Source organism: Erpetoichthys calabaricus, chromosome 2, assembly GCF_900747795.2.
Source record: "Erpetoichthys calabaricus chromosome 2, fErpCal1.3, whole genome shotgun sequence".
NCBI lineage: Eukaryota > Metazoa > Chordata > Cladistia > Polypteriformes > Polypteridae > Erpetoichthys > Erpetoichthys calabaricus.
In genome coordinates this window covers 217391544-217405827 of record NC_041395.2, presented here as the reverse complement: position 1 = coordinate 217405827, position 14284 = coordinate 217391544, and the positions used below count along the sequence as shown (strand labels likewise).

Genomic DNA, 14284 nt, shown 5'->3' with positions numbered 1-14284 from the left:
TTATCTAAAAACAAACTCTGATAACAATTCTGACTCCATCCTTACTCTAAATGAATGCTCAAATAAAAAGTCTAATAACTAGTTTCACAGCCTACATCCTACACCAAATCTGTCCAGTTTAATCAGGCATCCCTCCCTCCATAGCATATCACATGCTTTTCAAATTCAAGAAATACAACACAGATGAAAAGTTATTTTTCTCTAAAAAATGTCAATCATCTTTTCCATCAATCTGCATAAAACAGATGTTAAGCGCAATTGATCTATAGGTACTGAACTGAGATTGATCTCTACCTGGTTTCTCAGATGGTAACAATTTTCCAGTCTCCTGGCAGAATCTCCTCACTTCATATTTGATTGTATGATTTCAGTAACTTTTTAAACTCTTATCAGTCATATGCTTAATCACTTGATAAAATCCTGCTCTCAAGCCAAGCATCCAACACTATATATTGCTAATTTTAACTCAAACATACAATAATCATCATCCAACACTTTCTCAAAGGCCCCTTTGTCCTTCAGATATTCACACACAGTAAGTCTTCACTGCTTGCTGGCCCCTCCTAAAGTGTTCTACCTTTACATTGTCCAAATGTAAAAAAGCAAACCTCCAACTGTTTCTGATTTGTTGTAGCCATCGTTGCATTCTCTACTACCACTGGAACCCACCAAAAAGTATATATTCTACTCGTTTTTGCATACATTCTCCCTATTATGGCCAAACCAATAGAATTATTAAAGATCCCACCAAAATGTTTGTGTTTGCATTTTATCTGGGGCATCTTTTGATTATCTAACAAAGACTCTGCGACTTTTAAATTGTAAAACTCCATTTCTGGTCATTTATTGTCTTTGAGAACTTCTCAGGCAACCATGGAGTACATTTCTTTGGATATCTAATTGATTTCATCAGAATAATAATAATAGTCTGTATAAAACTGTCACAATTGCAAAATAGATTTTATCTATAAAATCTTTAAAAAGTAATTGTTTAAATGAATTTGTTTCACATAAAACACAACTTTTCTCAGTCTGTCCATGTCACATTATGTAACTTTTTCAGCAATTGTCAGTTGTAGCTTTTATTTACATAAATCTTAACAAGATTAAAGGCAGTCAGGGACACTTTTGTGAAAACGGTCACTTAATGTGACATGCCCAGTGACTCACTCCAACTAGTACACAACTTTCCATGTCTTTGCAGCTGACAACCAATGAATGCTCATCAAGAAATACAATGCATATAATACAGCAAGGAGGAATAAGGAATGAAGGTGTTTTGGATCTCTCAAACAGAAGAGAAGCTTGTCTGTCTGATGTCTCATGTTTTATGAGCTACACTAGAAGGGTAAAAAGAGAAGAAAATGGACAGAGCTTGCAGCTGAACTTGCTGTAGTTGTTAACCCTTTGTACAACACCAGCTCCATCAGATAGCACATTTTTGGCAGTCAGAAAAAGGCTGGAATGTCTGCATACTGTTGGTAAATTATATATGGCCAGCAATTTTTCAGTCATTTAAATTGACATGGCCGATAGTTGGCAAGTCTGACATGCCCCTCAACTAAAAGTAGCGTAATGTGAAATCTGCTTTACTGTACATTATTACCCAGACTCAGTCACTTCAAATATAATATTCCATTACATTCCACTAGGACAAATATAGTATCTATCTATCTATCTATCTATCTATCTATCTATCTATCTATCTATCTATCTATCTATCTATCTATCTATCTATCTATCTATCTATCTATCTATCTATCTATCTATCTATCTATCTATCTATCTATCTATCTATCTATCTATCTATCTATCCTTAGAACAAATCCAGTCTAAAATGCATCACACTCTTTCAAACCATGCTGCCCAGTCTGATGTTTGCTTTTCCTTTTCTACTGAACTCCAAAACTTCAGTCCATGACGTCCGCAGTCCCCATATTTTTCCCATAACTTGCCCTATAGATGTGAAAAGGAACAGGTGCTCCTGCCACCCAAATTTTATACTACACCTGTCTCTAAATTTCCCAATCCTCTTCCAACTTGCCCAGTTTCCCATTCTGCCAAAACTCACACCATAATGTCCACTACCCCACCTCCATAATCTTCCAATAATATGGACTTCTGTCTGTCCTATAACACATCCATAACATAAGTCTAATCCAAATCTTTTTCTGCCTATACTAATAGAGTGACCAGTCCTTGGCCATTCCCACCGTATTCCATAAATCCACATCATACAATCACTAGTCCTCTTGATTTCTCTGAAGTCTTGCATCCCAGTTTATCATTTACTATCTATCTGTCTATCTGTCTATCACATGAGAATCAGATCCGGACAGGGAGCTCCTTTGCTAGTGATATCCACTTATGTTACTAAATAATAAAGTCATACTCCATGAGAAATTATCTTGCAGTTGCTTTATTAACATTGGTAACTGCACTTGTCCACATTTGAGGGCACATCAAAAAGTTAAGGCAATTTGAAAATTACACAGTAACAACAACAGATAGAAGGCAACACAATACAACACGTTTGTGATGCTTTATGGGTAGTCTGAATACATAGAGAGCAGAGCTCTGCCATTAGTCTAGTTAAAGCCAAGGTCAAACAAACATGGATGCTTTGCTGCGGGATTGCACCATTGTTGAACAACATGCTATAGTGAGATTTCTTTGGGTAGAGGGAGTGAAACCTGATAAAATTCACTGAGGAATGTGGCTTGTGCAGGCCAGTAAGCTGTACGGGTACCCATCTTGCGAAAACGTTTTGGTACCCCAAGTAATCATGCATTGTGGCAGGCACAGATGCATAGCTGATATCCAAATGTACAGCAACAGTAGACAACATAATCCGCCAGTCATCTCTGATGAAGACATTTTCCAAGTCGATGTGGGCTTCTGTGTTAAATGTTGATGGTCAACCAGATCGAGCTTTGTTGGTTACACTTGTTCTTCCCACTTTAAACCTTTCTACCTGTTCATTAACATTTTGTTGAGTCATACTGTTTTCTCTTTGTAATGAGCCAACATCCTTCAATGAATTTCAGTGGGTTTTAGTCCATCCGTCCCAAAGATATCCTACTATGATTGCTTTGTTCAACAATAGAACAATCCCACAGCAGAGCGTCCATGTTCATTTGATCTTGCCTTCAACTAAACTAACTGCAGAGTGCTGTGCTGTGTGTAGCTGAACTACCCATAAGTCATCACAAACATGCTGTATTGCGTAAGCTTCCATCTGTTGCAATTCCTGTGTACTTTTCAAATTAGCTTTACTTTGTTAGTAACCCTTATACTACAATGTGCATCAACTTTACCTGACTTAATGACCTTACCTATATCATCCCCTGTCATTTTTCCCAAATATCCAACGGACAATACATGGATTATATTATTTTAAAAAAAATCGCAATCTTAATTCCACCCTGTAGAGTCAAAACTTTGTAACCTTCATATTCATCACATAGGATGAAAGAACATAATATGCTACGTCCTCTTTCACAAAGCTTGCTCATCCAACCCATACATTCAATCTTCTGTCACATGTTATTACCTCATAACTCAGATTATTGGAAGATATATGCTTTTGTAATGATGTTTCTTGTATACAAATAACCCCAGGAGGATTATTCAGTTCTGAAACATATATATATATTTTAATTTCTGTTTACTTACTGATAAGCTTCTAGTGTTCCACTGAAGAGCTGAAAGTTGACTTTTAAAATTCAGTTTTTTGTGAACATCCACATTCAACCGAATACCATTCTTCCTTATCATCACTTCCTAAATTTCGTTGTAGAAGTTAATGTATTTGTTCAGCAGTAAATCCTAGCAAACCCAAATGCCTAATGGCAGCATCAACCACAAATTTTAATGTATCTGACTTTCCATTTGAGCAGTCCCATTCATAACTGCTCACATAAAGGCCATAAAATGCAGTCTGCTGAAGCCTTGCCTGTAGTTGGGACACAGCTGAATGGCTTAATCCACAGCGTCTAGCAATGCTGACACAGGGCATGCCGGTCTGTAGCATCCCAATGGCTCTCTCCCTTGCTTCTGATGAAAAATGCACAGAAAACTGATTAAGTATGGCCTTTGTCTTGCAGTGATTTACACTTGTTCTATCTGAACCTGCTTCTAAACAGGTTTTGTATGTTTGCCGAGTTCAAATGCCTCACTGCACAAGCTGGATTGAGGGTTAGAGATATAAACAAGGTTGGCACCACAGACAGGTATGCCTCCCAACACAAAGTCACAAAACATTTTAATATACTGTATGTATTATAATATATGTGTTTTATATAATAAAATTTACACAATACATAATAAACTGAATAAAAATGACTATTGTTGAAAAATGTAAATTATGACTGTTTTCATAGATAGAAATGTCCTGCAATTTTTTAAAATCAAATTTTTATTGAAACACAAAGTTAACACTTGGTGGAACATACGCCATTCTAACAGAAATTACAGTAAGGCAAAACCTCATGCTCAGCAGACCACCCCCACTTTACCACCTTATAACATAACCCATCCCAACACAACCCTGCTACATTAAACTTAATAGTGACAACAAAAGAATAAAGGAGGCAATGAGGACCAGAAAGTGAGGGAACAGCACTGCATCAACCCCATTATGGAAAAGAAGAGCTAAGAATTAGTGTTGCAGCCAGGACCAGGGTGCATCAGTGCTCGGAGCAGCTATAATGTATCTGTCCATTTATCATGATCCTCTGGCAGCACCCAAGGATCCCGACAGGGTTGCCATTCTGAACTAAAGGTCCCATGAAGCCCTGCAGGAGTCCATCATATGATTGCCCGACTGGGATAGGAACCTAGAGCTATCCCTGCCGGATTGCACCTCCACTTTTGTTGTCCATCTACTATGGCCTCCTGGCTCGGTAAGATTTAATTCTCCATTCCAGTTGAGATGCCAATCCATCTATTCAAGCATTTACAGAGCTAATGGTGCCATCTTACACATGTTGGACAGCCTCTGATTGGCTTTGGGCATCTTAAGCAACAGTGTGAACCTGTAATATTGGGTTGTGTAGGATGAACTTTATTTGTTTTAGTCTCATGCACTTTCACTCACCACCATATTGTTGTATTTCGAAAATACTCTTTGTAGAGTAAACACACATCAGCACTTCCGTGAAAACCCAATGCATCTGCTAAATTTGTGCTGGCAATGATCCTGGATATAAGACAAATTATCATCTTTTGTGAAAGTACACAAGCTGTAACTACAGTTTTCTCAATCCAGCATTCCTTTCCTTTACCAGTATAGAGAAGGGAAAGAGGAGACAATGGCAGAGATGTGAAAGAAGTGAAAGACCAGTGGTGATGTCAAAAACAGCCATTAGAGAAGAAGAATGAAAAACTATAACATTAGTCAGTCATGAAGCTGAGGATAAACTTGGCTCTTTCTTTTTTTTTTCTTTGAAACATATCCATACAATTATGTGAAAGAACACAGAGATATAAGTGTGGCTATGCCTTGTAAGGTCTTGGATCTTAACGGCTCAAACATGCTTCCTGAAATGTTCTGCAAGCTGTCTCCTTGTTTAGCTTATGTACACTGACTGAACTCTTTGTGCATGAAATCCTCTAAATAATATTTTTGAATTGGTAGGAAACAACATTTTTTCAGATGGGCCAGATAAGTATTTTTAATAAATTCCACTCCATCTCTTCATTGATCTTCCTGTTTGAATTTCATTCATAATAATAGAAGGCAGTATGTACAGGTCCAACACAGCCATGAAATTTCACATTTTCAGGAACCGCCAGTTGGATTGGGTGGTTGTAATAGAAGGAAAAGTGTTCCTGGTGATAATAGGAGTGATTTAAACTAAGGGCATTTCTAGTAGGATTTTATAGATGTGTATACAGTAAATGTGTTCTGAGAGGATGTTGTGGACATATATTTTTGTTACATATTTTAGGTTATCAGATTTGGTGAATTTTGTGATTTATATGATCTTAATTGGGATTGGAACTTGCCAATATTTAAAAGCCGCAGGTTGCTTGTGGTACTATATGTCCTAATAAGCCCCTTATTTAAAGCTGTGATCTTTAGTATATTCAATTAATTTAAGAATCCTAGACAAACATTTGTGTTAACAGATTTATTAAAAATGTTATGGTTAGTTTTAACAGACAGTAATTTATTGTTTCAAGGTGGTTTGATCGTCTGGTACTGATAATGGAAAATTATTTTCTGGAATGCCTAAAAGGTATTATTCAGAATCCACTTAATATCCGTTCATCCATTTTTTTACCACTTATCAGGTTGGGGAGCACCAATCTAAGCAAAAATATTCAGATGTCCCTTTACTCTGTTGCCTCCTTCAGCTCCGCTGGGGGAAATACCAAGATGTAATCTCTCCAGCATGTCCTAGGTCTGCCCCAGGGTTCTCTGTTCGTTAGACATGCTTGAAGCACATCTGCAGGGAGGTGCCCAGGAGGCATCCAAATCAAATGTCCAATTTGGAGGAGCAGCAGCTCTACTTTGAGCTTCTCTGAAATGTCTGTGCTCCTCATCCTGTATCTAAGGGTGATATCAGACACATTGCAAAGGAAGCTCATTTCCATCTCTTGTATCCACAATCTAGTTCTTTCAGCCACTACCCAAAGCTTGTGGAAATAGGTGAGGGTAGGAACATAGATCGACCGGTAACTCAAGAGTTTGCCTTTTGGCTTAACTGTCTGTACACCATGACTGAGCAGTACAATGTCCACATAACTGCTGATGGCACTCCAGTCTGCCTGTTGACCTCTTGTTGTAGTGAACAAGACTCCAAAATATGTAAACCCTTTCAGGTTGGACCTTCTGCCCAACCTGCCTCCTAAGTCCTCAGACTTGGATGTGCTGATCTTCATTCAGACTGCTTCACACTCAACAACAAACTGCCTCAGTGTGCCCCTGAGGTCACCTCTTGATAAAGCCAAGTAGACCACACCATTTGCAAAACCAGATGTATGATCCTGAGATCAATGAACTGAACCCCCTCCACCCCTTGGCTGTGAAAAGAATATTCTGTTCATAAAAGTTTGGTACAGGATTAGTGACACAGGGTAGTTCTGGTAGAGTCCTGCAACCCTGAGGAACAAGACTTAATAACTGCAGGCAATTCAAACCAAGGTCTTGCTCCAGTTATGCAGAAACCAAACAGCCCATAGCAGCAGGTCTGATACCACACAATCCCAAAGCCACACCATGGACAATCCAAGGGGCACAGTTTAAAAAACACACTTAGACTGGTTGGGCATACTACTATGAACCCTCAAGAATTCTCATGAGGATAAACTGCTTGCCCAGTGTTCAGCAACCGGGGCAAAATCCATGTTGTTCCTCCCAAAGGTTTGACCAACAGATAGACCCTCCTTTCTAGCATAGACTTTCTGAGGGAGGTTAAGCAGTGCGATCCCACAAAAGATGTAGCATGTCTTCTGGTCCCCTTTCTTAAAAATGGGGACCACCACCCCAGTTGGCCAATCTGGAGGCACTGTACCCAACATCTCCACACAATGTTAAAGAGGCCAAAACAGCTCAACAACAACTAGAGCCTTCAGGAACTCTAGACAAATATCCCAGAGTCTTCTCACAAAAGGGTGTGATATATGGCTGGCCGTTCATTCTGGCCAATACCCCCAGGCCGCCAGGTGGAGCTCTCCCTGCAGCATGGAGGTGCCCCGAATACCAGCAGGGAATCATGGACAGTGGAGTTTTCCTTTACAGCCCTGCTGGATACCTTGGGGGCCAACAGAGAACACTGCAGGGAGGCCCAGAGACTCATACATGCACTATAACCCGGAAGTACTTCTTAGTCACAACGACAGGAGGAATGACGTACTTCCGGGATGAAGAAGAAGAGTTTTTATCTGACCTGGAAGTGTTCCTAGTCACATGGACAGAGAGAGCGAAACACTTCCAGGTCAAGGATTATAAAAGGACTAAAGGACAATGCGTGTGGGAGAGTGGAGGATTGATTATTGTAGAGTATTGTGTTTGTATATGAGTATTGTGGAGAGGATGGTGCTTTGTGCACGTTATTGTCTAAATAAATACAATATTTGGACTTTTACCTGGTGTCTTGATCAGAGGGTTCAAGGGAGCGATAGCGCCCCCTATCTGTCACAAGGGTTTTTTAACTACCTCAGCAACTTCAGCTTCAGTGATGGGTAAGTGCCCCTCTGAGGTCCTCGAACTGCTCCTTCCACCACCTGACTATATTCCCAGCACTCAGCACTCCATCCCTTCTATACATAGTATGAGCGAGGCACTGCTTTCACCTTCTTAGTCGCCTAAACGTTTGCCAGAATCAGTTTGAGGTTAACTAAAAGAAATTTACCAAGGCCTCACCAAACTCCTCCCATACCAGGCTTCTCATCCACTATATTGACATTTAAACATTGTCTCCCTTTTACATTTTGTCTTTTATGTTCCAAAATCTCTGCAATCACTTCTTCCCCAAATACGTTATAATAATAATTAGCCTTTGTAGTTAAAATTAGAAGCTAATGAAGCACAAATTATTATATTTTATGAGGGGGAGATTAAATAAGTATAGTTTTTTTTACAAAGATATTGTTTTTTGTTATATCAATCTGCTGTTTCTACATGTTGTTTTACAATATAGTAAAGGAGGTATTCTTAATAAACTGCCATCTGGAAAGTGTCATTATTTGTTTGTTGAACCACTTTATGCTGTCAGTGGTGCTACAGTGGCATGCAAAAGTATTCAATCCCCTTGAAATTCATTATGATTTTCTGCACGACAAAAGATTTATTTATCCATTCAGTATTTTTAATGTGAACTCTTATGCTGTAACAATATATTTACAAACTCAAAATAAACCATTCTCTGAAGATATATAACTGAAGAAGAAAAACTCCAAAATTAGTGTGCATAAGTACTTAAGCCTCTGTGCTTTGGAAGCTCCAGGTTTACACAAACGACAAATTAATCAGAAATGACACAAAGGTGACCATCATTTGACCATAATTAAACAGAATTAGGTACTACTTGAGAGTTCTTTATATCTCTCTGGATATAAAAAGCACCCTTTGTAAGGGCCATAGTCTTTGTTGCACAATCACTGCAGAAATGAAGACAAAGGAGCATTTTGCTGATATGAGGAACAAAGTCATTGAAATGCCAGGGCAGGAAAGGGATGAAAAAATATTGAAGAGTTTGAATGTCCCATTTAGCACTGTTGGATCCATCATTAGAAAATGAAAGGTTCATCACAGCACCCAGACTCTGAGGCTGTCCCTCAAAACTAAACATCAGAGCAAGATGTCTGGTGAGAGAGACTACTAAAATCCAACTTTCACTCTCAGAAGTCTGTAATTCTCTTTGGCTGAAAATCAAGTGAAGATGCTTGGGTCCACAATTTCAAGAGCTCTCCAAAAACAGGCATCTACATGAGGATATCAGGAAAGAAGCCATTCCTTAAGAAGGTCCACATAAAAGCATGTGCATGGCATTTGCTACAAAGCATGACAGAGACCCAGTTAAGATGTGGGAGAAGGTTTTATGGTTAGATGAGACCAAAATAGAACTTTTTGGCTAGACTTCAAAGATGTATGTGTGGCGTAAAACTAACACTGCCCATGCCTCAAGAAACACCATAGGGTGAAATATGGTGGTATTAGCATCATTCTATGGGGTGTGGTACCTGTATGGGGGTGGTACCCAGCCGGGACACCCTAGAAGACTGGAGGAGGGCTTGTGCCTCCACCAGACCTCGAGGGGGGGCCATGGGAACAGAGCTGGGAAGCTCGACCCTGTAGGGGCCCGTGGTCACCCCAATACCAGTAGGACCCTAGACCGTAGCACTTCCGCCACACCCGGAAATGCTGGGGGGAAGAAAAGAGGGGACATCCAGAGTGCTTCCGGGGATACAGCTGGCACTTCCGCCACACTGGGGCGTGTCGGTGGGAGATTGCCGGGGACACACCTGGAGCACATCTGGGTGCTTATTTAAAGGGGCCGCCTCCCTTCAGAGGACGACTTGAATCGGGTGGAAGAAGGACCAGGTCTCTGGAGGAGAGAAGGAGGTGGTCTGAAGACAGAGAGAGAGAAAGCATTGTTGATTGGCCTGGACTGTGGGATATTGGGGGCTTGTGAGTAATTATTGTACTATGGAAGAGGAGAATAAACATGTGTGGGGTACTTACAATGTGTCTGCCTGTCTGTGTCCGGGTCAAGTTCCACAAGGGCAACATCTAAAGAAAATGGTTTATTTTGACTTTGGAGAAGTATTATTACAGCATAAGAGTTCACATTAAAAATACCGAATGGATGCTTGGTATGCGGGTGTGTTTGTGTGTGTCCTGCGGTGGGTTGGCACCCTGCCCGGGATTGGTTCCTGCCTTGTGCCCTGTGTTGGCTGGGACTGGCTCCAGCAGACCCCCGTGACCCTGTGTTCGGATTCAGCGGGTTGGAAAATGGATGGATGGATGAACATGTATACAAATGTTTTTGTCATGCAGAAAATTATTATGACTTTCATGGGGGGGGTTTGAATACTTTTGCACACCACTGTATATACAGTCTGTTTTGCATTTTGTTATTTTTCAGTCTATTGCTACAATCATTTAAATTAATTTTCTCCTTCATCAATCAAATTGCAACACCTTAGAATGACAAACCCAAAACAAGATTTTAGAAATATTTTTTAAATTTATTAAAAAATAAAAGACTGAAATATCATATTGGCATGAGTATTAAGAACGTTTTCTATGACACATAAATTTTGGCTCAGATGCATCCCACCTGTGGAAAATTTTATTTATTGGACATGATTAGGAAAGGCTCCTCCGTGTCTATAGAAGGTTCCACAGTTGGCAATGTGTAACAGAGCAAAAACCAAGCCGTGAAGTCAAAGAAATTGTCTGCAGAGCTTAGAGACAGGTTTGTGTCAAGGAACCAATCTAGGACAGTCTACAAAAAACACTGTTGCATTAAAGGTTTCCAAGAGCACAGTGATCTCCATAATTCTTAAATGGAAGAAGTTTTGAACGACCATAACTCCTCCTAGAGCTGGCTGCCCAGCCAAACTGAGTAATTGGGGGAGAAGGGCCTTGGTAAGAGAGGTGACCAAGAACCCGATGGTCACTCTGATTAAGCTATAGAGCATCTGAAGATACTTTCAGAAGGACAGTCATCACTTCAACACTGCAATCTGGGTTTATGGATGGAAGTCTCTCCTAAGTAAAAGACACATTTGGAGTTTCTAAAAATACATCTAAATGACTTTCAGACAGTGAGAAACAAGAATTTCTGGCCTGCTAAAACCAAGCTTGAAGTGCTTGGCCTCAGTCCTAAGCATTCTAAATGAGTTTAACATACAGTAAGGGTGCAACATAATAAAACATAAAAAAAGTAAAGGGGTCTGGATACTTTCTGAATGCACCGGAAGTGCATATCTGGAGGAAACCAGGTAATATTCATCACCTTCCCTATACCATTCCAATGCTAAAGTAGTGTGGTGGCAGCACAATGCTATGGGGTTGTTTTACAGAGGCAAGGAATGGGAGACTAGTGAGGGTCGAGGAAACATTGAACAGAGCAAAGCAAAGTCAACACAAGAATGGCTTAGGCACAAGTCTGAGAATATCCTTGAGTGACCCAGCCAGAGTCCAGACTTAAGCTCAATTAAACATCTCTAGATGTTTATATTATATTTATGTTTTCGAAATCCTGGGCTTTTGATTGTTGCTTTATGATGCAAAAATGAATTTAAATAATTTTAGCACAAGACTGCAACATAAAAGTGAAGGAGTCTGAATACTTTCTGAACATACTGTAAATGGAATGGTACGTTTTTAGTTTGGTGTTGAGTGACTCTTCAGGACACACACATGAAATTTATTTATTCTTGCTGTTCATATATCCTGCCCTTTCATTTTGTCTGTATCGTTGTCTTAACCAATTACAATAAAGAAATCTTTCCCATCAAAGTAAACGTGCCTGCAACATTAAAGTACAGATTATTAAAAAATTTAAAGAGCATAAACCTGCTGTAGAAATCTACTCTATATATATATATAAAATCCTAAGCCTAAAAGTGCAACAATATTGTGCAACAATTTTATGTGACGTATTTTGTCACACTTTAAATCGGGCTTATTTTAAAATCTACATATATATGTTTGGTATCATTCTTTTCAGAATTTATCAAACTTTAATGTGATGTTGTTATATTTTCAGATTCTTATTCTGCTATAAATTATAAACTAAAAAATACCAAGAACTCACGTCCCGCGAGACAAGATTTTGTGCCAAGATATTTAACCACGCCCAGGGCTGGAAATAAAAGACAAAGAGTAGGACAGCTGCTGTGCAGGCTTTTAAATGTTTGAAGCACCACGCAAGATGCAGATCAACCGGCACGGCAGCAGCAACAAGCCAGCAGCTGATCAAGCAAAGAGGAGTTAAAAAAAAACTATTTGTTTCCCATTGTATCACCATTTAAGAGGAGGTTTCAGAGGAGTGACTGCGTCTTCTTGCGGTGCGTTCAGCCCCCATCTTCACAACGCGAACGGCAGGTCAGGGGGATTGGCGAGTGAAACGAGCAGGGGGCGAACCCCCTAGTAAACGTATAAATTTGTAATTACTAACTGTAAATTAGTAGCTTCCCCAGTCTGTCCTGTGTCTGATCTTTTTCTGTGTCCTCCTCATATCTTCATGGGTTTTTCCTGTTTTTCTGCTACATCCAAAGAAAGGCAAGTTTCATTGATGGTCAACTGGTCCCATAGGAGTATGTGTGGGTGCATGCGCGATTGAGTCTTGACTTTGACTGGCACCTTATCTTGGATTGGTTCCTTGCTTGTGCCAAATGTTGATGAAATAGGCTTCAGTTTCCTGTAAGAATAAATTGGATTAAATGGTTTTGAGAATATCATAATCCTACATAAAATAAAAATGAATGCATTTGCTGATATTAGTCTGTTATTACTTGAAATCTGTTGCTCAGGTGTCCAGCAAGATTTTACCCCAGAGGACCTTGCAGATCTCACTCTTCATCATTGACAAGCAGAAGAGGCACCAACCAATTGGCTACATTAACTATGATATGAAAGACATGGCAGAAGGCACATTGCTCTGGAAAGATTTGGAGGGCGGGATCATGGAGGTGCTGTATTTGTCCTGCATGTTTTGCTTTGACTGTCTTTTCTACAAATGTAAAAAATCCTTCATAGACTGAATAATAGAAAAAAAGTTTTTTATTAATACACAAATAAGAACTATTAATGTCCTGTGAATGAGAATAGAAATTTTTCTTTTTGTAGACATCCTCAGACATCCAAGAACTCCAGGCATCTCTTAACTACAATGAAAACCTACAGCGCCTTACGGTGGTTGTACTTAGAGCGAGAAATCTTCACTTGTCTGGAACAAAAGGTGAGGGGTCGGCCTGAGATTGCTTTGTTGTACAAACCTTCAGTGCTTATATGGTGAACAAGTTATACGTCAGTTCTCTTCTACTCAACATGGTGATGATCAGAATAAATAACAACCCTGTTCCTTCTTATTCAGTAGCACCTTATAAGCCTTTCCCTCCACTTTTTCTCAGTTTCAACACGAACCATACTCTTATACGTTTAGTAAGACAAAAAAGTAGAAAATCAGCCTCTCATTCTTCTCTCAGGCTCCATACAACGTGAGCTCCAGCTTTTCTGCTCTTTTCATTCTATTATGAGTACAATTCTGATTTCAGCCAAAATGATCACTTTTTAAAGCTATTCTTATCTTTTCCTACAGAAGAGATTATCCTGAAAGTGTGTCTACAAGGCCACGATGAGATGGTGAAAACAAAGAAAACATCTGTAAAAAAGGGCGAGCCATTCCTCATCTTCAATGAGAAGTTTTCTTTCCAACTGCCCCCATCAAGGCTGGATCGCACCTGCCTCTGCTTGTCAGTCTACGAAGGGATATGTGAGTACCATCAGACTCTAGACCAGGGGTCCCCAACTCTGGTCATGGAGGACATGGCTGCAAGTTTTCATTCTAACCCTTTTCTTAATTAGTGACCTGTTTTTGCTGCTAATTAACTTATTTTGAATTAATTTTAGTTGATTTGTTTTTTTAAGATTTGTTCCCCTGAATGTCTTCATCATTCCTCTGAATTTCTTCATTTCTTTCCTTAAGTGACACCCAAACTGAAATGAAATGTGAAGTGAGTGAGTCAGCAGAAGACCAACTAAGTCAGGGCCTCAAACTCCAACCAATTTAATTCCAACCCGCTGCTTAATTAGGCACTGATT

The 14284-nt window shown here is 39.6% G+C and overlaps 1 protein-coding gene across 4 annotated transcripts in view; it reads left to right on the top strand.

The window, feature by feature from the left end:
* The window catches only part of syt15 (synaptotagmin XV), a 57245-nt gene that overhangs the window by 41036 nt on the left and 1925 nt on the right, over positions 1 to 14284 (top strand). For all 4 annotated transcript variants that reach the window (XM_028795142.2, XM_028795144.2, XM_028795143.2 and 1 more), the window contains exons 5-7: positions 12994 to 13152; positions 13310 to 13421; positions 13782 to 13955. In XM_028795142.2, coding sequence (XP_028650975.2) covers positions 12994 to 13152; positions 13310 to 13421; positions 13782 to 13955 — 445 coding nt within the window. The remainder of the gene's footprint in view (positions 1 to 12993; positions 13153 to 13309; positions 13422 to 13781; positions 13956 to 14284) is intronic.